This window comes from Aedes albopictus, chromosome 3 (assembly GCF_035046485.1).
Source record: "Aedes albopictus strain Foshan chromosome 3, AalbF5, whole genome shotgun sequence".
Lineage (NCBI taxonomy): Eukaryota > Metazoa > Arthropoda > Insecta > Diptera > Culicidae > Aedes > Aedes albopictus.
The window spans coordinates 217,467,491-217,494,228 of NC_085138.1; the positions used below are offsets into that span (position 1 = coordinate 217,467,491).

The 26,738-nt window shown below is 38.3% G+C and overlaps 1 protein-coding gene across 4 annotated transcripts in view; it reads left to right on the plus strand.

Annotated features, from left to right (window-relative positions):
- The window catches only part of LOC109411905 (voltage-gated potassium channel subunit beta-2), a 167,785-nt gene that overhangs the window by 132,181 nt on the left and 8,866 nt on the right, over positions 1–26,738 (plus strand). For 2 of the 4 annotated variants that reach the window (XM_062858905.1, XM_029877221.2), the window contains 7 exons: positions 4,717–4,763; positions 11,430–11,663; positions 16,485–16,581; positions 16,644–16,771; positions 16,844–16,923; positions 16,986–17,252; positions 17,318–17,503. In XM_062858905.1, the coding sequence (XP_062714889.1) occupies positions 4,717–4,763; positions 11,430–11,663; positions 16,485–16,581; positions 16,644–16,771; positions 16,844–16,923; positions 16,986–17,252; positions 17,318–17,503 (1,039 nt within the window). Of the gene's footprint in view, positions 1–4,716; positions 4,788–11,429; positions 11,664–16,484; positions 16,582–16,643; positions 16,772–16,843; positions 16,924–16,985; positions 17,253–17,317; positions 17,504–26,738 lie in introns of all 4 variants that reach the window. The other 2 variants (XM_062858904.1, XM_029877220.2) reach the window with 1 other exon arrangement.

The following is a 26,738-nucleotide window of genomic DNA, read 5'->3' on the forward strand; positions in this document are numbered from 1 at the left end:
ATTGGCAATTTCACATCAGCCAAGCCCTTCGGTGATCCTACACGATTGCTTTCTGTCGGCAATTGCACCTCGCCGCCTCGCCACCACGCCTTCCTCCTTGTAAGTTATAATCATTTTTTAGGACTCCCACATCCGAAGCTACCCCCTACTATAACACCTTGGGGGTAGAAGTCGACCTTGAGTGCCCACCCCGGAAGCGGACATTGATTATAACTAGCCGCTTAGGCCAGTCCCCATCTGGAACCGAGCGAGTACCCCCGGGTCAAACGAATCAATCCCTTAGATGTTATGCCGGTTATGCCCCCTAAACAAATTTCTGCGACAGCAACATTCGTAAAAAAAAAAGATTAAAAACGATGGATTTTTTCTTCCAACATAATATGTAAATAAACAACGATTTTTTCTCTCGTTGTCATGGTCACAAAATTGTTGGACTGAGTCTTGCTTCGATGAAAATGGGAGAAGCAAACTGACATTAAAAGCGTGGCGTTCCAAACACCAGCATTGGGCGAACTTACTGGGGGAAAGACTATAGACACTATAGATTCCATAGACTCGCGAAGGTGAAGACAACTGTAGCCAAACGAACTGTCAGTTCGTGTAGCCAAACGAGCATGACGTCACGATTTCAATAGCGACAATGGATTGCGTGACGTCATATTCGCTCGGTACTCTCTAAATTCACGGAAAACACACTAAAATCGTATCCACTTATCCACGAGCGGTAATGGCGGCGGCGGGCACAAATAACCGATTCGAATTTTGACGTTTCGTGGGGATCGCAATCGGTTGGCGCCATCAAACGGTGGGTGAAGGAGTGTGGAGGAGAATGAAACTGTTTTGATTTTCCCCCAAGAAACGTCAAAATCCGAACCGGTTGAACATGCCCGCCGCCGCCATTACCGCTCGCGGATAAGTGGATTGCTCAACCATGTCTCCGCGAGTCTATGGAATCTATAGTGTCTATAGGGAAAGACTGGCGTCACAACAAATTCGCCAGCTTCGTATTGATTGTTGGTACGTGTATTGGGTATAGGGCACTGCACTGTTTTGATTTTGTATGGGATTTTGACGTTTCTTGGCCTTGTTGTTTACAAATTTTCTGTAAGAGTGAAAGAGTAGGGGAGAATTTCATGCAGTGCCCTATAGGGAAATTGCGTGACAGAGAGGGGAGGGGGGTCTACAAATCCCGAAAAACGATGGACGTAATTTTTGAATCTTCCCTTATTATTTTTTATGTTTCTAGCTGATTTTCGAAACTTTTTGTACATATAAACACAGCCACCACGAATGCGAACCGATCCGTTCAAGGGTCATGCTGATCGGTCCATCGGTTCTTGAGTTTTGTTGCCTCAAAGGAACATCAAACTCATTTATATATATATAGAAGATTAATCTGTGGACAAATGGGGGCCCAGAACTACACGCAGGATCGATCGTGTTTTACACTGACGATTCGAAACTGAACGACCAATTTGGTGCAGATGTGACTGGCCCCGGGATTACTTAATCAATTCATATGGGCAAATGGCCAACTGTTTTTCAAGCTGAAATTCAGGCAATTTTAGAATGTAGTAGTATTTGCTTACGCAGAAATTACAGATATTCAAATATTTCAATGCACCTCTAAACATGTTTGGGAATGTATTAATAATTAATACTTACTTCAACAATTAGCAACAACACTTACTACAACAATTAGCTCGCCGTGATCAGGTGAAGCTGTTTTGGGTTTCAGGGCACTGTGGAATTGATGGAAGCGAACAAGCCAATATGCTAGCAAGACTTGGTTCGTCTCACCGATTCAAAGGACAAGAACCGTTTTTTGCTGTATCTGGTTGTTTTCTCAGAATGGAGTTTGAAACATGGGATCATATCATAGCATATCATAGCATATCATAGCATAGCCGACCGTACACATCCTGGGATGGCTGTCGATAGAGACGTTAAATGTGCCAGAAATGTTACCTGGGACTTGACAAACCTTTCATTTAACGACCTCTTTGTTCGACACCTGGCCAGGTCCTTACGGTCACCAGGGATGGGGAAGAAAAATTGATTAGATATCTACTCAGAATATGTCCAAGAGTTTGGCCCTTTCATAGATATCTGGAGTTGGAAGTCGGATGGGGTTTTGTGGAAGCTGCAACAGCTGGAAAACATCCGTTTTGAAGGCAGTGTCCGCTTTTACAGTGTCCACCATCCACTAGTATTTATCCTATTCAGCATACACTTAACTTTCTATAATGTCATTTCATATGAAAAACCACGTGAAAAACTCACAATTTTTTTAAACAGAGTTAGAGTTCTATCAGCCGAATTGATTGAAAACGCTGACAGGGAGCAAGCTAAAAACACAACACGTGAAAACTTTGCGTCCGTCTTCCGTCGCGGCACACTACGATCTTTTAAGCGGCATGGGCGCTCGATATGTAAATATGCCGATAGGCATTGCAGTTTTGAGGAATCAAAATGACTGTTTTAGATTTGTTTCCGGTTTCGTACTAGGATAGGCGAGGGATTCGTCACGTAGTCAGCCGATTTAAGACCATTTTGATGTCAAACGGAGCTGGAGTTTGAAACATGGGAACATGAGAAAATAATATCCAACTGAGAAAACGCCACTTTTGCGAGACAGTTCAAACGGTTATAAAACCAAATTTATTCATTTATACTCGTCTTCGATTTTATCGTACAGACAGATTAAAACTTACTAGCTAGACTTATTTCTAAACAAATTCCTCGACATATCAAAATCAAAATAGACAAACACTTCGTTGAAACGACGACAACAAACATCACAGGGATTATTCTGTCTAAACTTGAATTACTTGAAATAGAAAGCTTTTACTGAAAAAATATTTGGTAGGCTTAATAGTAGTCACCATTGTGCACAACCACTACCAAATATTTTTTCGAATAATGTATTCCACTTCGATAAATTTGCCTTTAGATGCTATTCGCCATACAATATTTTTGCGATTTACTTTTAGCGATTTTTCGCGCATAGAAGCTAGCGCCACATTGGTCGATGCGGAGAGTAGGAAAACAGCCGATGTAGTTAATTCATTGCACTGTACAGCATGATAAGGCGCCCACACCAGCACACCATATTTCAGTATACTGCGCACCAGCGCGCAATTCAGTGTTTTCAGGCAATATACATCTTCAAACTGTTTAGCATTTCGTTTGATGAATCCGAGCATAGCGTATGCCTTTGCGGTTGTTGAAGCTACCTGTTCAGCAAAATTGAGCTTGTGGTCAAGTAACACACCGAGATCTCTTACAGTGTTGGCTCTAGTAATTGTGTTGGCTGACATTTTATACTGGAACTTAAGTTTGCAAATACTCGTAGAATGTTAGAGCTGTCAAAAAGAGATCTAAGTACCTTTACAGGCCTTCTAACAGGCCTTTTCTGAGCCGTTATCATCTGAAGCTAATTGGAAAACTTTAGGATGATGTATGTCGCTTTTGCGACATAGATAAAGAAGACTCGCAACATTTGTTGTGCCGTTGTCCGGCAATTTCTGCTAAAAGAATTAAGTTCTTCGACAAGGGGCCAATACAACCCCTTGATGTATGGGGAGCAAACCCCAATGCGGCCGTACAGTTCATCCGAACTGTCTAACCAAGTTGGGATCAGGCTTACAGTCAAGGCTTGATTATTGCTAACACCAATAGTAATACGTCAACTTGATATAGCTAAATATAACTGGGGCATATGTCACAATAGATCTAACAACTGGTCGCAGTGACTTAGATACCCAATGAGGAATAAAATAAAAGCCAAATGTTGCCAGCCCGCAGTCTAGATCCACAAAGCTTTTGTTTTTTTTTTATCAAAACAACATCTATCGTGCAACGTTTCCTTTTTTTTTGGTTCCATAATGCCCGCTAAATCGATGTTTTGGAATCAGACGAATCCACTCATTCATGAGCGGTAATGCCGTTGCAAAATATCAATTTTGCATCTCAAATGAGTTCATAATGCAGGGGGAGCGACACTAGTTTCGCCAAGCCGAAAAACCCCAAAAAAGTAAAAAGAAGACGAAAAAAAACTTTTGCGGGTTTTGGCGCCTTTTTTGGTCTTTTTTCGGCTTTTTTGAGTTTTTTTTTTGGCTTGGCAAAACAAGTGTCGCTCCCCCTGTCATAATGCTACTTTTTATTATGCTACTAACTACATTCATATTGTAAAACAGTGCTTAAAAGTAAGCCATTATAATAATGAAATGACGAGTAATGTAAAATTGAATTTTAAAATTTACAGAGATCAAAGATAAACAAATTTAAAATAAAAAATTAATATTTTGAATAGATAATAAGGGATGTGCTTAAACAAATGTCTAGGATTGAATTTAAGAAGAAGATTATTTCATCTCTATAAATATGCTTTGTTACTAATACAATTGTTAGTGCCAAATAATATCAGAATGATACAACTGCTGACATACGAAGATCAACGATAAAAATAGCTTTACTTTCTTTGCTTTGCAAACCCAGCCTAAATATTGTAACGCTTTCACATTTTTGTGTTATAGTTGTGATCTTTATAAAGCTTTTATTACTTTTAGCTTATATAGGGAGATTTTCAGCCTGCGGCTGGTTTAACTCCATCTCTATAAAGTATTCATAGTAATAAACAGTGTCTTAATCTTGGACACTTGGTCATATTATTGGTCTTATTAATGGATTACATTTCATCTACTTTTCTTTCAGGTGTCGAGCGCCAATAGCATCGTTAGATTGTATGGAGGAATTCAGTGGTACGACAGCACAGCTAGATTTCGGTATACAATTTTTATTTTTTATTTCAATCCATTCTACCAAAAGTATTTAAATGTAAACAACTTACTACTCAGTAACGGATTGTTGATGATTGATCTTTAAATAATCAAAGATTATGATAATTTAGTGAATCAACAACATTTATCATATCATATTTATTAATAAAGTAAAAATATCTTGTAGTGTCGAATTTCTTGGCGCTGTTACACTAAAGCATTATAGGCCTAATCAGAAGACGTTTAAAATCAGCTGATTTTGGGGGCTTTTGACAGTTCTCCTATGAAAATGACAGTTCAGCGTTTGCGCCTTTGTTCGGCAGTTGTGGCACAGTGGCATACGCGAACCTGTCAACTGAAAAGGCCTATTGTACATGGATTTGCTAACTGAACACGCCGAATCAGAACCGTCGTTTTTGGAATCGCCGTTCGAATCGCCGTTGGAATCGTCGTTCGATTGCAGAGCGAAACAGCAACCAAACTGACGCATCGCTTTGACATATTTAAGGCACCCTACACACTACTCAAACGGTTTGACCAACATTGACTCCGCCCCCAGGTTAGTGTTGAAGTTGGTGCTAAGTTTGACCGTGTGTGCTGTTTAACGAACCGATTTGGCAGTTCGTCGAACCGATTTGACGGTTGATGGTTTGGTCGGCAAAAATCAAACCAGTTTGATTTTACTCAAACTAACGGTGGGCGGAGCCAATGTTTGACGAACCGATCGTAACGTGTGTAGTGTTGTTGCACAAACATAGTGCGATTTCATATGGGGAAGTATGTTGGAGCAACCAAAGTGACATGTTGGTGCAACACGATTTGGCAGTTCGTCATACGGTTGCAGAAACATTCGCTGGTTCGACCAACCTGGGGGCGGTGGCAATGTTGGTCAAACGGTTTGAGTAGTGTGTAGGGTGCCTAACGTATAGGAGCAACACGTGCGTGAGATTCTCTCTCTCGGTTGGTGTGGTTTGTTTTGATCCAATCTGACATTTCTTTTGTGCTGCTCATGCTGCCGAAGCTGCCAGCTGATGGTGACAAGGATGGAGGAGCATAGTCGGAGGGGTGCTCCAATGCGTTTTCGGAAGAGTTTGTCGAGATAAAAAGTTTTCGTTATAAAAATTATGGAAAATTCTTGTTCTTGTTAAAAGTTCAACATTAAACTTTCCAATGCGTGTTTCATATATTATTTTACAGAGAATCAGTCTAGAGGTCGTTTAACGTAATAAGAGCATTAACTTAAAAGTCTATAATTTCACAAGAACGCATTGAAACGCCCCTTGAAATTTAACGGCGATTCCCAACCAGCTCAAGCAAATTCCCTTGGAATTCATCTTCGAAGTAGAAACACAATATTTAAAAAACATCGAAAGTAGTACTGGCATGAACACTGCGCAAAGGTTGGTGCGTATATACGGTACTCAATAATCATTACTTCATTTGCATCAATAATCATTGACCGCCTGAATCTTCATCCGGGTACCCGCTATCAATAGCGATTTTTTTTTTCAAGCGAAATTTGACAATTATCATTGTCTTTTCGGTTGAAAACCGGACTTTTTAGGTCGCAAAAATCGATGTATCGTCGTGCGGGGCTACTTTTGAAATGCGGGGCTACTTTGGACACTTTTGAATATAGATTTTTTGAATTCAAAATATGGTTCAAATCTGTTTGGTGTCTTTGGGACTATTATGAAGCAATAGTTTTCCCTTCATATGGTTAAAAAAAATTTTCAAACAGACCGTTTATTGCTTGTCAGGACGCTAAAAAACATCGAATAAACCAATAAAATATAAATAACGTATCAGAACATTTGGCCTGTAAGCAATGTTTCTACAGTTCATAAATTTCCAAGGGTTGATCAATTCATTCAAAATGTATCAACGTAGCATATACAATCGAATATTTGTATCGTTATACATTATAAATGACCGTTTCACCTACATAAAGGATTGCTGGTCCCTTTTTTCAGGCTATCTATATAGCAATATCACGCTGCTCATAATACCAAAGGTAGCACCAAAATTTTTTAAGTATAATATATTAAGAATATGACTCACTCTAGCGCTAAACTGGCGAACGCATTTTACCGACAGCAGCGACACGGTTGACTCGCGGTCGAACTAATTTACTGCCGCAAAGCCGCAGGTGGCTTTGATTGAAAAAAAAAAGAAGATAAACAATGATAATTTTGGACAAACTCCAGACGTCATTTTTCAGTCTAAAGTTGTGGGATCTTGTAATGCAATTGAATATGGGAGTCAGAAACACGGTAGGTACTGCAACAATGCGCTCTTCAAGCTCGAGTATGATTCATGCGATTCATGTCATCAGGGCCGGATGTACGGGGGGCCCCGGGCCTGACATTTTAGGGGTCTCACAAAAATCTTTTTGGTTGCTTTACATCTGGAATACTGTTCGAAAACACCGAAAAAGTTTTTTGTACATCGTTTTTGTAGCTCCAAGGGGCCTCCACTTCCGCTCCGACCCCGGGCCACCACAATCGTTAATCCAGGCCTGCATGCCATGATGCGGTTCCGGTGTGGACATCATCTCAACAGCACAGGCATCTCAAACCTAACTTTATTTCCATCGATCCCTATCAAAACTGAAGGGAATTTTGTGGGGTATAACTTTTTCAACAACAGCCATATTGCGTGGGACCCCGACCGCTTGATTCGCTAATTTGCTATTATGCAACCAAGATGTCCGAGTAACCGAAACTCATAACAGTCTTTCTCCAGAATAAGTACCCAAGTAGCCAGTAAGCATTTGAAATAGCATCTATTCAGCATTATAGCAGTCCTTACGACAAGGCGTTTAATGCTTATTGATCGTATATGCACCTATAGTGCTACCCAACAGCAGGTTTTGGCAAAATAACGGGCTGTCCCAGTGCTGCACCTTCAGGAACGTCGTACCAAAATGTCAAAGAAGCGTAACGCCTCGTCGAGCAAAACAAAACAAAAATAGTTTTGCGTCTGCTTCTCGCTCTCTCAACATTCCCACTTCCTCGTCTTTACACATACCAGCTGATGTAAGGCGGTATTTTTTGCAAGTTTTAGTACTTTTTGGGGTTTGAACTTACGATCCGAAGACTACTGAATCATGTTTGCTGCTCAAGTTCTGCTGCACGCTCCAGGATGTACTACAGCTGCTCCGATGGCGTGCGTTGATTTTATTTCCAATTTAAAGAATGGTTGGAAGCCAGCTTTAGTTCCAACACTTGAAACTTGTTTTCAAAGAGATATTCCATAGTGTGTAAAGCATTTTCGTTCCCACTTCGATCTGCAGCATATATGTTTCCCTCTTCCGAATAAATTTATAATCCGCCAAAGCATCCATTGGTTCTGCAAATATTTTCCAACGAAATGAGAAATGGTAGTTTTACGATGACCATGTTCAAATTTCCCAATCCAAACCAGCTGCCGCAATGTTTGGTGCTGCACTTTTGGATGAGTGAGGGAAAAACGAAGAAGCAATTAAGATGTATAAATTTGACGACAGAGACAAAAACCCAGCAAGAGAGAGACAGTATGCGCCGTCAAACACATAACATGTCTCCCATACTCTTTGCTCTTAGCATTTGAAGAGCAGTTAAAAAGCATTCAGAATGCTCCCAAGCGAAAACACCTCAAGCAGTTGAAATGCTAACTAACAGCCAAAAGCTTTTGAGCAGCACAGCTTATGCTAATTCAAGGCAGCCATGCATTCGAACTGCTCATGTAGGGCAGCAAGCAGTTCAAATGCTTAATGCGGGCTGCTGTAAGGCTTATTCAAATGCTTAGTGGTTACCTGGGTAGTAACGGCGAAAATATCCTGTAAATCTTTTTGCCAACATTACGACGTCTCTTCAGGTCCAGCATTTACCTTCTGATTCGAGGGATGATTTAAAGAGAATCTTATCGTTACAACTCAAAAAGGACAACACACTTTTGGTTCAATGGCCAAATCCGTCCAGTCTTCATGAGGGCATATGCAGGTGCATTGGCCGGAATGGAAAAAGAAAGATTACCTACTTCCAAACACACCATGAGCACAGAGAACAGACGTCTATCTTCGCTTTCTACCTTGTGTAAAACTTTGTAACGGTCATATCAGAGTATGTGGTTATGCTCCCGTTGCGCGGCGCTAGCGTCCCATCACTTACATTGTTGTGTTGTCATTTTTATTTCCAGTACTCGCCGTTTTTGGCCGTTTGGCGCTCGTGCCGCTTTGTGGGATAGTGTATTTTAACGATGAACACTGCCATCGTGTGGTCAAATCGAGTTTATAAGTGGGCAGTCTCCGTTGGTGGCGTTGGGGTACACTTAAATCCTTTACACACGATTTCGACGTATTTTTGTACGAGCTTTAATGTCTGTTCACTGTGGTTATAATGCCATAAAGTTGAAAAACCATGAAAAGTGTAAAAAGTGCGGGGCTCCTAAAACCATGCATCGGGCCTAACGTCGCACATAGTGCGCTGCGTAGCTCACTTGATGCGCAATATAGCACACTAATGCACGACGTTACGCAACTTCAAAACTCATGTTTTGCATCTAATCTACAAATTTAACTCCTTCATGTTGCGCACGAACTTAAGCCGAAAAGCTATCTCGTTTCTGCTGATACAACGGCTCGCGGAAGGTCAACCACACAGATTTCTGGTTTAAACCATTCCCAAATATAGCTGATAGCTGCAGAAACTACATGTGAATTCTAATTTCATTGTGTTAAATTATAACTTGAATTTGAGTCAATAAGGAGAAAATACCTATTATGATCGGGAAAAACAGTTGTGCTCAAATAGCCAAAGTGATAAACGAGGGCACATATAGCCGAAGCGATGTTTTGCTAAATGATGATGAAGGTGGCGGATTTGATTCCCGATCGAGGATCTTATCGTTATGGAAACATTCTTAACTTTCTTGGACATAGTGCATAATCGTACCTGTGTTAGTGGCCACACGATTTACGAATGCCTTATTTAGCAGAGAAATCTCTCAGCTAATAGCTTTGAAAGTTCTCATACAGCTGAGAAGCAGGTTCTATCCGAATTGAAACGTAACGCCGGAAAGAAAAAAAAAAGACCAGAAGCGATAAACGCGCGGGTCTTCAATAAATTCATGCTGACGGTATCTGGATTTGACTCTCGATCGATCCTGGATTTTGTAAAGGAGGTATAGAAAAGCAAAAAAAAAAGAAAAGTTAGGCGAAGCAGTAGGACTTTATTATTGATATTATACCTTTATATGTTCTGGAAATACAACAATAATGTTTGCCTCACTTTACCTAGGGTACAACTTTTTTAACCGGCGTCGGATCACTTTGTAGTCTTCGACAAAGTTGTTTGGCATAATCTACAAGAATAACACAGAGTTTATCGATCAATCGCTTACAGCACCACCTAGCGGCAACAATCGAAAACTTAAGATTCCAGTATACATTTGGCCAAGTTTACCCATACAAACTTTGAGCGCCCTCTTAGCTTGAATCAATTTTGCTCAAATTTTGAATGTAATAACTGATTCAAGAGGTAGGACTTTGCATTTTTCGAATTTTATGTTTTACATATAAGTGTTGGGCCACCCTAATCATTACTGAACAACTATTGAGCACTACTTTTTTAGCACTACCTATTAGATGCCAATACATTAAAAAATGCTGAAAATGTGCATGTTAAGTAAGTGGAAAGTTATTGAGAATTTTGAGAAATAGGTTTTAATTGATATTTAACTAAAACCACCTCATAGGGCTGATATAAATTTCATTTTGACTTTTAGTCTCCCCCCCCCCCCTTCTCAAAAATGTTTGGCTGGATTTTGCATTTTGCGGGGGCAGCTAAAAATATTTATTGAAATATCAGGTCTTGCTAATAATTCCGTATTAAATCAGATGAGTTTTAAATATTTTTCAGATTAAATGCTTTATTATTTTTACCCCCCCCCCCCTCGATCAGCCAAAGAGTGGTGGGACAAAAAGTTAAATAATTATTGTAACGGCCTTACTTGATAAAAAAAATGCCTTAATAATGTTATATTTTTTCTACAATGGACTACCCGCTTGGCACATACCCACAGTTGATCAGCAGGAGTAAATCCATTTTATTTTGTATGGTGAAAAGCATCTAAATTTAAATTACATGAAATAGAAAGCTTCTACTGAAAAAATAATTGGTAGGCTTAATAGTAGTCACCATTGTGCACAACCACTACCAAATATTTTTTCGAATAATGTATTCCACTTCTATAAATTTGCCTTTAGATGCTATTCGCCATCCAAAAAATAATGACCGCTCAGCCAGTTTTGACTATAGATAGTAGAGTAAACATAGATCCGCGGACACCGCTGACTAAAATGTTTCAAGCGTGTAAGTAGTAATTTTCAAAAGTGCGACGTTTGAATATGACGTCATGCGTTCCAATGATGTTGTTCAAATCGTGACGTCATGCTCGTTTGGATACAGATTTTGACAGTTCGTTTGGATACAACGGATTCATCTTAGCGGATCTATGTTTACTCTACTATCTATAGTTTTGACATCTAAGACAACCTTAGAATATATAAAAACCTTGGTCCACACCATTATAGATAACAATAAACAATCAGTTATATATTATAAAGTTATATACTAAAGCGCTAAATAGATACATTTGTATTTTCAGGTCGTTCAACTAGCTTAGGTTCGAATCCAGCAATCCCGGTTCGCAACAATGCAACAACTACACCCGGCTTACGTTATAAAAATTTGGGGAAAAGTGGTATGCGCGTGTCAAATGTTGGTCTTGGAACGTGGCCAATTTTTTCTCCTGGTGTATCGGAGGACCAAGCTGAAGCTATTCTACGATTAGCTGTCGACAGTGGTATCAACCTTTTTGATCTGTCAGAAGCGCATTCTGGTAAGTGAACAACTTCGCTCCACCCGTATCAAATTGACAAAGGAAGCCAAAATTCTTACATTAAGACAATACATTTTTGCTTTTTAGAAGACAGTTTTTGTCAGAGAGTTAATTCTTAATTTGCATTACCTTGAGCTTGATTGACTGCCCGTAAATGCTAATCCAGTATCACCAGACCACCTACACTCACACAAGAAACCAATGAGATAGCTGCTTGGGACTATTATTATCAATTTATTATCAATATAGGTTTAATATATAATGAATTTACAATAACAAACCCTAATAAACCTTTGTTCTTTGAAACGTATAAATCAATATTTTTTGTGATATTCACAAATATCTGTATTTAAGTCACATTTACGATGAACGCTGCGGTTATCATATTAAAAGCCGAAGTTTGAGCATTTAAAATAACACTAGTTTACAGCATTTTTGAACTCGGTAAGCTGATAATCATTTTCGGTGTAGAATCATGCCCTGAGTTCGAAAACGCGAAAGAAAAAAATTACAGTAGAGCGAAATTTTTTTCGACTTTCCATACAAGGTTGATGATTTGAAATCGATTTTTGTTCTATTTTTAAGCAAAGTCGTTCACTTCAAACATCTCATCCTCCGTAATCAATGCTCCGATTGAGCTGAAATTTTTACTGTGACTCGCCTACATATGATATGTCAACTAAACGTCAAGAAAGAATTTTTAAGTTGTTTTTCTCTCATGGAAAAAAATACATTAAAAAAAAATTGGAAATTTTGCTAAAATTTAAGAAGATCGTCCCTAAAACTCGCCAATATCTTGAATTTCATCAATCTGACGCAAAACCTGTAATCAGATGATCGAATGGTATTGTATTTAGCTTTCAATGGACTACCCGCTTTGCGCGCAGCCACAGTTGATCAGCAGGAGTAAATCAATTTAAATTTGTATGGCGAAATGCATCTAAACTTGAATTACTTAAAATACAAAGTTTTTCCCGAAAAAATATTTGGTAGGCTTAATAGTAGTCACCATTGTGCACAACCACTACCAAATATTTTTTCGAATAATGTATTCCACTTTGAAGAATTTGCCTTTAGATGGTATTCGCCATACAATATTTTTGCGATTTACTTTTAGCGATTTTTCGCGCATAGAAGCTAGCGCCACATTGGTCGATGCAGAGAGTAGGAAAACAGCCGATGTAGTTAATTCATTGATGAAAAAAGTTTTAAAATTGGTTAAACAAAACGCAATATATTTGAATTTTAGTAAATTACATATTTTGAAAAGTTGTAAAACTCGATATTGAGCTAAAACTCAAAAACTGTTCTACTTTAAATTTTTTGAAGGTCGGTTTCGAAATCAGCACTAAATTGTACTTCAAAAAATTTGGTCGTTGACAGAAGTTCACGACTTTCGTTTTATTTTGTAAACTTGTGTAATGATTGGTAGCCAACAAATGGGCAAGGTTGTTAAAAACACTGGACGATAGCCACCACATCAAGTTTCAACGTGCCGAAACATTGAACCCCTAGCCAGCTGATCGTGAATCATATTGTAATTGGACGACCGGACCGCCGGCAAGACTCAAACTTACGACTCCCAATTCGCTAGACGGGCGTTTCTATTCCTTCAAGCTACAGAGTTATTCGACTATCTCCGTCGCCAGCAGGCGTAGAACTGAACTCGATTCCACAATCTCACATGGTTATCTTCTTTTCACAATCCAAAAGGAGTACGTGGTTTTCTTTTCATAATTCAAATCTCAATTTGTTCATCGAGCACATGTTCTGTTGTGCACATGGATGTCAAAGCATTTTCAACAGTGTAAATTTTCTATCCAAAAAGTGCTCGTTTGATTATTTACGATGCGAAATTCGACAAGAAAAAGTGAAAAAAACGCACTTTGCCTATGCTGCGCCATGGGACTTTTTGGCGGGTCACTCTTTTCATAGGTAAATCCAACGGAAGCTAACGATCCGCTAACCAGCTAACAAAAAATCCCGAAGATTGCCCGTCGGAGGCATAGCAAGAGCTCCTCAAATTAATCACATAAGTTGTTCGTAAGTACCTACCGGATCTAAGCGCATCTGAAAGAGACTTAGATTTTCTTTTCAAAAAGTGCTCGTTTGTTTCTCTACGATGCGGAATTCGATATGAAAAAGTTAAAAAAGTGCAGTTTGCCTATGCTGCGCAATGGCAAATTTTGGCGGAGCCCCTCTTTTCATAGGTTTCTCATTCCTGCCACCAGATGCGGAGGGATCGTCAGCTTCCGTTGGAGTTGCCTATAGAAGAATTCGAATGACCCCCAATGAATTAACTACATCGGCTGTTTTCCTACTCTCCGCATCGACCAATGTGGCGCTAGCTTCAAATCGCTAAAAGTAAATCGCAAAAATATTGTATGGCGAATAGGCAACTCCAACGGAAGCTAACGATCCCTCCGCATCTGGTGGCAGGAATGAGAAACCTATGAAAAGAGTGACTCTGCCAAAAATTGCCATGGCACAGCATAGGCAAAGTGCACTTTTTTCACTTTTTTGTATCGAATTCCGCATCGTAGACAAACAAACGAGCACTTTTTGGAAAGAAAACTTAATTATCTTTCAGTTGCGCTTAGATCCGGTAGGTACTTACGAACAATTTATGTGATTAATTTGAGGAGCTCTTGCTATGCCTCCGGCGGGCGATGTTCCGGATTTTTTGTTAGCTGGCCAATCCGATGTCTGTCGGCGTGGGCATCAAGAATGATGATAATGGAAGCCATTGCGAATGGAAAATAGCAACTTCTAGAGTAAAAAAATGAGTAAAATTTGACGACAAAAATTGACTTTTTTATGTAAACAAACGATTTTCTCCTTATCTCACCAAGCGCCTCTACAATTGGGGGTTATCTGGATTAGCCTATACTAACTGCGAAAGGGGTCCAGTGAGGTGGGAAATGCGAAATAGTACGGTAGACTGTAAACTAAGGACTAGCAGACTGACTTAGAAAACTGCATGACACTTACGCTGCCGTGAATCGCAAGATATTCCCATCTGCATTTTGGGCCAACTTGAGGTAATGGCCGGGGTCCATTATAGGATTATTTACAAATATCTTAGTGCCTATAGTGGACCCCCCATTTGATTTCCATGTTAGCTGTCACGCAGCCGATGGTGCCTATAGAGATAAGTGACATTTCAACACACGAACACTAGCGCAAGTTTTTCCTCACACAAAAGTGCACGCCGATTGAAAGGGTATTCAGATTGCATATGCAAATATTACCCAATCGAATTGAGTAAAACGGGTAAATAATGATAAAACTAACGTCCGGGGCAAGAGTGCAAATATTTTCCTCGCAGTTTTACAACTACATCTACAAAAATGGCACGCATACATTTGAACGTGATTACCTCTATAGTGAACCCTCCCTGAGTGTGCGTTAGTATGGGACACGCTTGTATGGAAAAAAATAATCCTCGCTCCAGTCGACTTTTTAGATCCCATTTAGGTCCCATATGAACTGTACAAAATTTCAGAGCAATCGGTGAAACTATAATTTAGCGCAAGCGGTTCAAAGTTTACATAGGATTTACTATGGGAAAAGTTACAGTTTCAAACAAAAAATCCCAGAAGTCGCCCCTTGTCTCCTTAATTCAAATCGATCAATGCTTCTTGTAGAAAAATCATTTATGAAACTTTCCTTCGAAGACCGCAAAACAATTGGATGCTTGTGGAAAAAGTTATTGATTTATTATCGATTAGTGATCCAACGAACGGCTTTTTGTTTTGTTTTATCAGCAGCACTGCTGCTGCCGTTGTCACATGGGGTGGCGGGAGGCATCCCACCCACAGAAACAGCAGCAACCAAGGCAGCAGCTACAGTGCTGCTAATAAAACAAAGCAAAAAGCCGTTCGTTGGATCACTAATCGATAATAAATCAATAACTTTTTCCACAAGCATCCAATTGTTTTGCGGTCTTCGAAGGAAAGTTTCATAAATGATTTTTCTACAAGAAGCATTGATCGATTTAAATTAAGGAGACGAGGGTAGACCTCTGGGATTTTTTATCTGAAAGTATAACTTTTCCCATAGTAAATCCAATGAAAACTTTGAACCGCTTGGGCTAAATTATAGTTTCACCGATTGCGCTGAAATTTTGCACAGTTCATATGGGACCTAAATGGAATCAAAAAAGTCGACTGGAGTGAGAATTTGATGTTTGTCCCATACTAGTGTGCGTATAGTGGACCCTTTTGAGTGTTTACATTCATTAAATAGTTAAAATAACCGATTTTATGACCACTGGATTATTTGTTTGCCAGGAATTGATGTGTAGCAATGTAATTGATGTTCCCCCGGTGGAAGTTGCCTGGAAATAGTTGATTTGGGCATTTATATTTGAGTTTTTCTGAAGGGGGTCCACTACTAGCACACAACCCCTAGATGTTAGTCACACGAACAGTCGCGACATTGGACTTCTGTGGCTAGTTATTCTAATCCCATTTCGAACTTGTGTACCCTGCAGTTCGAAACCGAAGACTGTTGTAGTCAGTTAGTAATCACAGTTACTTTTTCACGTTAGAATCATTTTGTGAAAACGTCATGATGATCACAACATCAAGGTGATTTTTAATTTTTACAGATGGGACTGACTTACGATTCACGGTAATACGGACACAACCTGCACTATTTTACAACACTTACATTCTTAATCCGTAAATACGATTACTGGAGTATATACATACTATCTGAAATGTCCGAATTTGGCTACGTTAATACCACGTTTGTTTTCACGGCGTAACGGAAACCCTTGAGACACAATGATTCTTTGTTATTAACAATTTTTCGCAGGCACACGAGCAGAAATCGAGTTGGGAAAGATTATTCAAAAAGCAGGCTGGAAACGAACAAGTTACATCATAACGACCAAAATATATTGGAGCACTAAGTACAATGCATAAAACACTCTCCAAAGATTATCTAATACTAAAATCGTATTTGTTGTTTCAGATCCGAAGAACGTGGACTATCCAGAAAGCATATAATAGAAAGTGTTCAAGCCAGTTTACAACGATTGCAGTTATCCTACATAGATATAGTTCTCGTACATAAGGCTGATTCAATGTGCCCAATGGAAGGTATTATTTCAGAATTAATAGATTTAAATAAAATGTCATATTATAATAATTATATTTTTTTTTTGAAAACAGAAATAGTTCGTGCAATGAATTATGTTATTTCGCAAGGATGGTCGATGTACTGGGGAACTGCCAGGTGGTCTCCAGTTGAGGTAAACTTCTATGATTTAGTATAATTTATTTCTTTAGACATTATTACAATTTTTTTTGACAGATAATGGAAGCGTATACAAATTGTAGGCAATTTAATTGTGTTACTCCCATAGTAGAGCAAGCTGAATATCACATGTTCTGCAGGGAGAAAGCCGAGCTATACCTCCCTGAGATGTATAACAAAATCGGCGTTGGTTTCATGGCTTGGGGTCCACTATCAATGTGCTTAGGAGATACACAGAACGGGGAGCGTCTATGGTTACCTAAAGGATCATTCAAAACCAAAAGTCAGAGCTATTCTTGGACTGAAGATGAAGTGAATAAAGAAGTAAAGATAAAACTAACCAATTAGTCCATGTAAACATTATATGAAATATAATTTTGTATTTGTAGGAACGACTGGAAGAAACACGCAGAATGTACGACAAAGCTAGAGACATAAGTAACCTTGCAGAAAAATTAGGATGCAATGCGATGCAGTTATCTATTGCGTGGTCACTGAAACATGAACCAGTCCAGTGTTTACTACTGGGAGCGACATCGCCTGAACAACTGCATCAAAGCTTGCAAGCTTTACAGGTAAGAGATTTGGATTTGAATAAGTACATATACATTTGAGCATAACTAACAATCGCATGGAAATGAAGTAATTTAAACCATTTAAACCTATGAATCGCAAGTCAGTCCAAGCTGCATTTTGGACAAAATTGAGTTAATGCCAGTTTTCGATCTCTCTTCTGATGATCAACCACCCAAAATAAAAATATATCATTTGTTCAGTAGCATCGAAAAACAAAACAGCAAGTCAGATTGTCCCAGAATGAAAAGTAATTGCAAGTCACTCCCATCCAGCCAGAGCCGTAGCGTGGTCCCATGCCGCCCTTGGCAAGCATCTAGATTGGTGCCCCATGACAATGAATTCAGTAACAAATTTTGAAAACGACGTATAATCAATGCTACATCATTGATTGTACTTCGTTTTCAAAATTTGTTACTGAATTAACTACATCGGCTGTTTTCCTACTCTCCGCATCGACCAATGTGGCGCTAGCTTCTATGCGCGAAAAATCGCTAAAAGTAAATTGCAAAAATATTGTATGGCGAATAGCATCTAAAGGCAAATTTATCGAAGTGGAATACATTATTCGAAAAAATATTTGGTAGTGGTTGTGCACAATGGTGACTACTATCACAGAGAAACAGACGTTACACTTAGAACAAATTTCATGAAAAAAACATCGTCACGAAAACGTAATCGCCCAATGCTATATGTACTGTGCTTGGTCGGACCGCCACTAGATGGCGGTAGTAAGCAAACGTCAAACAGGAGCAAAAACGATACCAGCGCTGCGAGTGGCCAATCGACCTACCTATATTCAGTAATTTGAATCAACCGTTAAAAAGGTGATCGATGGGAAACGATGTGAGTGTGACGTCTGTTTTTCTGTGCTACTATTAAGCCTACCAAATATTTTTTTCAGTTAAAGCTTTCTATTTCAAGTAATTCATGTTTAGATGCTTTTCACCATACAAAATAAAATGGATTTATGTACTCCTGCTGATCAACTGTGGGTGTGCGCCAAGTGGGTAGTCCATTGGACAATGTTAATTTGCAAAAGTTTGTAGTTAATATTTTTTTTTTCGGAGATTCTTTAAAAATTAGATTTTAGTGTTTCGAAAAAACAAATTCCCCACGATTTTTTTTACATTTTATTATAAAGTTTTTCATTTATATTTTTCTTTAGGAATTCCTATGAGAGTTGCCCAAAAAAATCCAAAAATTATTTTTATTATACGAGTATACGTACGAACATATTTTGCATTTCAAGAATCACACTAAGCCCAGCTCAATAGTTAGAAATGACATTTTAGATTCCTAACAGGAATGATGCATAAACTTGTTCAAGAATCTTACAGTAATTTTATATTTTTGTCTTTTCTTATCTTCTCATCTTCTTGTTTTCTTTTTTTTTCAACTGAATTTTGTTTTCGAAAATACTCAAGTATCAGTGGTTTTCAGGAATCCTCAAACGATCTATTTTAACTATTTTGGGCAATTAGTTCAATTGGTTTTACCAAAACTTTCCAATAACTATACCAAAGGTTTCTTATGAAGTTTGATCAAAATATTTTTTAGAAGATCTGTAACCCAGGATAAATACCAGGAGGAGTACCTGTAGATATTTCTACATGAGTTTCTGTTGGAATCTCTGGAAAATTCCTGCAGGAATATCCGGTGCATATTAAAATCCGGGAGACATTTCAGAAAAAAAAATTCAAATGGATTTCATGGGGTAGGCCCGGTAGGCTCAGTGTACCAGTTACGGCTGTAGTACCTCAAATTCGCTATAGTTGATTTACAACCTTTAATGATGCAAATCAAGAAGAAAAAAATCTTGAACAACAGATTACGATCACAAAAGGTGGCTGCAATCATTCAAACTTCACAATTTGCGCGAGAGATTTTTTCTATTTAAGGTGAATATAGAACGAAGCCACACCTTGTATTTTCAAAAGCACAAATCTGAAGAACCAAGTATCGCACCGAGCTGAAAAGTTGATCGATTGGTGACCCGCTGGTGGTCGATCAACTTTTCAGCTTAGTGCGATACTTGGTTCTTCATATTTGTGCTTTTGAAAATTCAAAGTGTGGCTTCGTTCAATATTCACCTTAAAGGGATCTATCTGAGACTTTCTGACAGCTTTGGTAAAGTTTCTAAAGAAAGCTATATACGATTTAAAACAAAATACCTGGAAGAATGTTAGAAAGAATTCTTAGAGGCATTTCCTAGGAGGAAATCCCTGGTGAAATTTTTTGAAGAGTTTCTAAGTAATCCTTATAAATATTTTTGCAGGAATCTCTATAAGAGTTTCTGGAGGAAACTCTGGAAAATTTCTGAAGATATTCATTGAAGATTTTCCTGAAGGACTCCCGAACAGAAATTGTGAAATAGAAGTATTGAGAAATAGAGTTATGAAGAATTTTCGAAGGAATCTGTAAATGAATTTCTGAAGGTATCCTTGAAGAAAATTTGAAGAAAATTATCCCTGAAAGAATATCTACCGAAATTTCTTAAGGAAACTGTGGAAAATTGTCTTATCAGGAGAAATCCTTTCACTAATTTTTGAATTATTTCCAAAATAACTTCCTGAATGTCTTAAGGAATAAAACAAACATTTCAATGAATGCTAAGAAAATCTTCGAAAGTAACATCAAGATATTCCTCAGTGAGAATATTAAGGATTTTTTTGAAACAAAAATCACTGGAATTTCAAGTGTGGAATTAGAATAAGTTAAAATACATGTTAATAAAAACAAAAAAAAATCACTGTATTTTGAAAGCATTTTGATATTGCCTTGCTTGATAAAAAAGCTAAACTAGTTATAAAAAAAAAGTATATAAATTCTCAGGTAACATTTTGGAAAATGTTTAAACTAGACTAGAATAAACTAAAAAAATTAGATAATACGGAACACATGTTACCAATCTTAGATAAAGCCTGTATCCGCAATAATTGGGACACAGAAGAACGGCAGTAACTCTGTACTGAATCGATAAAAATTGGCCAAAACTTAACTGAGAACTCTTCAATGTATGTTTATTATTTGTGCAAAATTTCATAAAAATCGCATTACTTTTAACTGTGGATGAGAAACAAACAGACGTGGTTTTTAAGATTTTGTACAATCATGACCAATTTTCATTTGCATAATAGGTGGTTCTTTTCCGCTACAATTCAATGTTCTGTAAGGATAATTATGAAATTTCGTAAGCAGTTATGATACTTATAGAGACACTTTCTTGCAAAATTTCATCAACTTTTATCAATTGGATTGGTAGTTACTGCTGTTGATAGGGGTTAGTGTTAGTGAACATGTTTCATGTTTTTCATGTGCGATGTTTGCCCATTCATAACTTTTGAATGTCTCTGCCAATTTCAATGAAATTTTCACAGTAGGTAGTTGATTATGTGTGTATTATGCCTGAAAAAAATTGATGATTATTGGTATAGTACTTTCAACAATATAATCGAAACAATAAGGGGTGCTGACTAATTGTTGTCTGAGGGGCTAAAATCACGTTCAGTTCCATTATGTGTTTGTACAATAAAATTGTTGATAGTGCATCGATTGTTCTGAAATTTTGTCTATGCCAGTAAAGTAGATTGAGAGGTTTATGTTCAAAATTTCAGCCATTTCCTTTATCAAATTCAAAAGTTACAGCGTTGACTAACTAAACCAGGGGCTGTACAAAATTCAATTGCACGCGTTCTACTGTTTCATTGCTGCAACAAAAAGTACTGCACTGATTCACATGAAATTTTGCAGGTGAAATTAACACATCTTTAGATATTACCAGGCCAAATTTGAGCGATTTTAATTTATCTATTGCAGAGTTATAGCTATATTTCTGTGTCCCGATTATTGCGGATACAGGCTTTACTGAAAACAGTGAAACCTTGATAACATTCAAGAAAACAATAGCATCATCTTGTCTTCCTCTAGCCTTAGGCCTTTTCGGCGCCCCTCTGAGGCTCGCGCCCTTGGCGGGGGCCAACCTGGCCAACCGCACGCTACGGCTCTACTCCCATCACGAACTTTTGAACTCTGCAACGCATAATAGCACAATTTTCAGCCAAGTTAACATTTTTCGCAACTCAGGGTTTAAGGATTTCCTCAGGAATTTCAGCGGTTTCTTCAGTATTTCCCCTGAGAATTCTTCAGACACTCCTCCTGGAATTCCCTCAGAAATCGAGCTTTGTATTTTATCAGGAATACTTAAATCTTGAGATTCCTCCAGGAACTCCTCAAGGAATTCCTTCGGAAATTCCTCCCGGATTTTTTTTTCAAGAATTATTCCAGGTATTCCTCCTGGCATTCCTCTAGGATTTCATTCAGGCATTTCTCCAGGGACTCCTGCAAGAGTTCTACCAAGAATTTCTCCAGGAATTACCTCAGGTATTTCCACAGGAATTCCTCCGGGAATTTATTCAAGAATGTATACAGGAATTCTTCCAGGAATTCCTACGAAAATTCTTCCAGGGTTTCCTCCAAGTATTAATCCTGGAATTTCCTCTCTAGGGTTTCCTCTACACATTCCTCCAGGATTTATTCCATGAATCCCTCCAGAAATTCCACCGATGATTCCTGCAGTAATTCCTCCAGAAAATCCTTCTGGGATTCCTTTTGGAATTCCTCCAGAAATTCCTCTGGAAATTCCTCCTGGAACTACACCAGAAATTCCTTTCTGAATTCCTCTAAAAATTTCTCCAAGAGTTCCTTCAGAAATTGCTCCATGGATTCCATACAGAATTCCTCTAGAGATTCTTCCAGGAATTCATTCAGGGATTCCTCAAGGTATTCATTTAGGGATTCCTCCTGGAATTGCTCCAAAAATTCCTCTGGGAATGCCTCTAGAAATTTCTCTTGGATTTTTTTCAGAAATTTCTCTTGGAATTTCTTCACAAATTTCTCTTGGAATTTCTTCAGAAAATTCTCTTGGACTTTCTTCAGAAATTCCTCCAGATATTGCTTCCAGAATTTCTTTCGAGTTTCCTCCAGGAATACTTCCGGGGATAGTTCCACGGAATTTCCCTAAAAAATCCTTTACAAATTTATCCTGGAATTCTTCCTGGGATTCCACAAGGAATATGTCCAGAACTTCCTGCAGGGATTTGTCCAGAGCATTCCAGTTATTCCTCCTGAGGTTCCTCCAGAAATTGCTTAAGGGATTCCTCCAAGGATTTTTCCAAGAATTTTCCCAGGGATTCTTTCAAGAATTTCTCTAAAAATATCTCTAAGGATTCCTCTAGGAATTTTTCAAGAAGTTTCTTCAGAAATTTCTCCTGGGAGTTTCTCCATGGACTCATCCCGTGATTTCTCTAGGAATTCATCTATAGATTGCTACGGGAGTTCTTCTAGAAGTCCCTCCAGAATTCTTCAAAAACCTCCACCAGGAATTCATCTAGGAATTTATCCAGAGATTGCTCCAGGCATTAGTCCAGGAATTTCTCAAGGATTTTTTTGAAAGATTCCTCCAGGAATTGATACAGGTATGTCTCCAGGAATTTATCCGGGGGTTTCTCCAGGCATTCCTCCAGAAGTACCAACAGAGATTTCTATAGGGATACTCCAGGCATTCCTCCAAAATTCCTTCAGAAATTACTATCGCAATTTCTCCAAGAATTTATCTAGAAAATCCTCCAGGGATTCATAAAGAAATTCCTCCAAGAATTCCTTCCGGAGTTAATCCAAGAATTATTCCCATAATTCTTCCTGGGATTCCTGCATGAATTCCTCTTGAGATTTCTCTTGGAATTCCTTAAAATATTTTTTCAGGAATCCTCCAGGAAATCCTCAAGGCATTCTTTTAAAAATTTCCCCAGAAATTCTTTCCGGAATTTATTCAAGAATTATCCCAGGTATTCCTCCTGGATTTTTTTCAGGATTTCATCCAGGCATTTCTCCAGGGATTCCTTCAGGAGTTCTACCACGAATTTCACCAGGAATTATCCCAGGTATTTCTTCAGGAATACCTCCATGAATTTATTCAGGAATGGATCCAAGAAGTCCTCCAGGAATTTCTTCGGAAATTCGTACAGCAATTCCTTCAGAAATTCTTCCAGGAATTCCTTCAGAAATCCTTCCAGGGTTTCCTCCAAGAGTTAGTCCAGAAATTTCTTCTCTAGGGTTTCCTCTACACATTCCTCCAGGAATTATTTCATGGATTCCTCCAGAAATTCCACCGATGATTCCTCCAGTAATTCTTGCAGAAATTCCTTCTGGAATTTCTCCTGGAATTCCTCCAGAAATTCCTCTGGAAATTTCTCCTGGAACTCCACCAGAAATTCCTCTCAGAATTCCTCTAGGGATTTCTCTAGGAATTTCTTCAGAAATTTCTCCACGGATTCCTTCCAGAATTCCAGGAATTCATTGAAGGATTCCTTAAAGAATTGATAAAGGGATTCCTCCTGGAATTCTTCCATGGAATTTCCCCAAGATTTCCTATAGAGATTTGTCCAGGAATTCCAGCTGGGATTCTGCCTGGAACTTGTCCAGAAGTTCCTCCTGAGGTTCCTCCAGGGTTCTTTCCAAGAATTTCTCTAAGATTTTTTCCAGGGATTCCTTAAGAGATTTCTTCAGAAATACCCCAGGAATTCCTTCAGAAAATCCTCTAGGAATTCATATAGGAATTCCTTCAGAAACTCCTATAGGAATTCCTTCAGATATTATTACTGGGGCTCCTTAAGAAATTCCCCCTGAAATTCCTCTCGGAGTTTTTACAGAAATTATTCCAAGAATTCCTTCAGGAATTGCTTCAGAAATTGATCCAGGAATCCCTCCAGGAATTTCTTCGGAAATTCCTACAGCATTCCTTCAGGCATTTCTGCAGGAAATCCTTCAGAGATTTCTGCAGATATTCTTTCAGGAGATTCTTCAGAAAATTCTCTACTAATTTTTCCAAGGGATTCCTCCGGAAATTCTTTCAGGTTTCCTCCAGGAATTAATCCATGAATTTGAACTCCAGGGAGTCCTCTAGAAATCCGTCCGGAGTTATTTCACGGATTCCTCCAGAAATTCCTTCAGAGATTCCTCTAAGGATTCTTCCTTACACGCAGAAAAAAGCATGGTAAAATCAAAAATATTTCTGGTAAACTCAAATAAATTGTCAATTTGTTCTGGCAACAAAAATAAAACTGTTTGGAGCAAATCGAACGTCACATTTGAAGCAAATTTAATCCATTTTTGAAACAAACATGCATCTTCTGACAGGTTATGTTAGAAACAAATGTAAATTTTTTTTTTGTGGCAGGTCGGCCCTACGGAAATATTTGTTTTCCAATTAAATTTACAAAATCATTTCCTTCTCTAGGAAAATCCACTTCCCGCGTGGCACTTTCAATGCCAACATTATGTTGATAACATACGCTCCCGAAATCAATGGGATTTCGTGGAAACTTTTGGTGAAACTTGCCTTTTTTGCAAGAGGAAATCTTGTTTGGTGATGCAGCTGGAACTTGAGAGTTTTGTTTATGTTCTCGAATGCGGAACGGGGGGCTCTTCAATGGGTATTGTACCGAATAAACATGAATATTTTTGTTTCAAACGAACGAAATTTGTCTCCGTGTAAGATTCCTCCAGTAATTCCTCCAGAAATTCCTCTGGGAATTCTTCTGAAAATTTATCTTGGAATTTCATCAGAAATTTCTCTAAAGCTCCAGGCATTACTCCAAGGAACTTCTCCAGAGATGCCTCCTTCATATTTTTTTCCATTAACTTCTCCAGGGATTCCGCCAGGAATTTGTCCAGAAAATTCTCCAGGATTTCCTCTAGAAATACATCTAGGAATTGCTGAGAAAATTTGCTTATGATTTCACAAAAAAAATTATGTCTACGGTGCTTCGTTCTTGAGTTATGATCAAGGTTGCGACCATTCATTTTCAAAGATTTACATTCATTTGCTATTATCTCAGTTCCGAAGCATGCTATCGAAAAACAATGTATGGGTGAATTTACCCTTGTAGTTTTATCTGAAAGTTTGCCGAATAGAGTAGGGGTCGCACACGCATACCAAAGTCGTGAGCGAGCTGTGAAGGCAACTTTCCACAGCGTGAATGTAATTTACATTCATCGCGAGGAGAGTTGCCTTCACAGCTCGCTCACGACTTTGGTATACGTTTGCGACGCCAACGTTATTCGGCAAACTTTCAGATAAAATTACAAGGTTAAATTCATCCATACATTGTTTTTCGATAGCATGCTTCTGAGCTGAGATAAGAGCAAATGAATGTAAATCTTTGCAAATGAATGGTCGCAACCTTGGTTATGATTTTTCAAAGTAGATGGTGTCTGTGGAAAAAGAAATCAATAGTGACCGACTAGAAATCACCTCCAGCATGGTTTTAATGAATACACTCGCGTTTACGCTTCAGCTACATGGATCATTTCTTATTATGTGACATACACTCCCGATCACAAGTTTGGGGTCACCCCCTCAAAAACATGTCATTTTTTTAGGCACATATCTTCGCGCGTCCGATTTCAAAACCCTAGGTCTCATTCAAAAGATCATAAGTCAAAGAAACTTTGAACATGATTTAAAAGAAACTTTTTCAAAAAAATTTGTATGTTAACTTAACCCACCACTTGTGGTCACCCCTCAAAATGATGTATCGGCCAAAAGTTTGGGGTCACTATCGTAAAACATAGAAAAGTGATTTGTTGATATCTTTGTCATCTTTCATACAATTTTAATTCTTCTTTGACTTATTATCTTTTGAATGAAACCTAGGGTTTTGAAATCGGACGCAAATTGGCGGAGATATGGGCCTAAAAAAAGACATGTTTTTGAGGGGGTGACCCCAAACTTTTGATCGGGAGTGTATATTCTCACTAGGAATTCATAAACTTTTCTGGAATTCCATTGCAAATTCAACCAGATTTTTTTCTTACATGATACTTGAATTCCATAAAAAAGTACTTAACCATATTTTGCAGTAATGCTGCTAGAAAATTCAAAGATTCTCAATGATATCCATCGAAGAATTCCTGGAAATTATCATTTAGATTTAATTTCTCAGCGATTTAAAAAAGAAGATGTACATACATTGCTGTTTGTATAATTCTGGTTATATAATATTTCCAAACAAAACTAATTAATTACATAGACCATTTTGAACAACGGTCTTGTAAGGGAACGTTCAAAAATTACGTCCAACATTTTGGGGAGGGAGGGGGGGGTCTAAGAAAGTGTGACAGTACGTGTATTAGGTATAGGAAAATAGCGAGACAGAGGGGGGAGGGGGGGTCTAG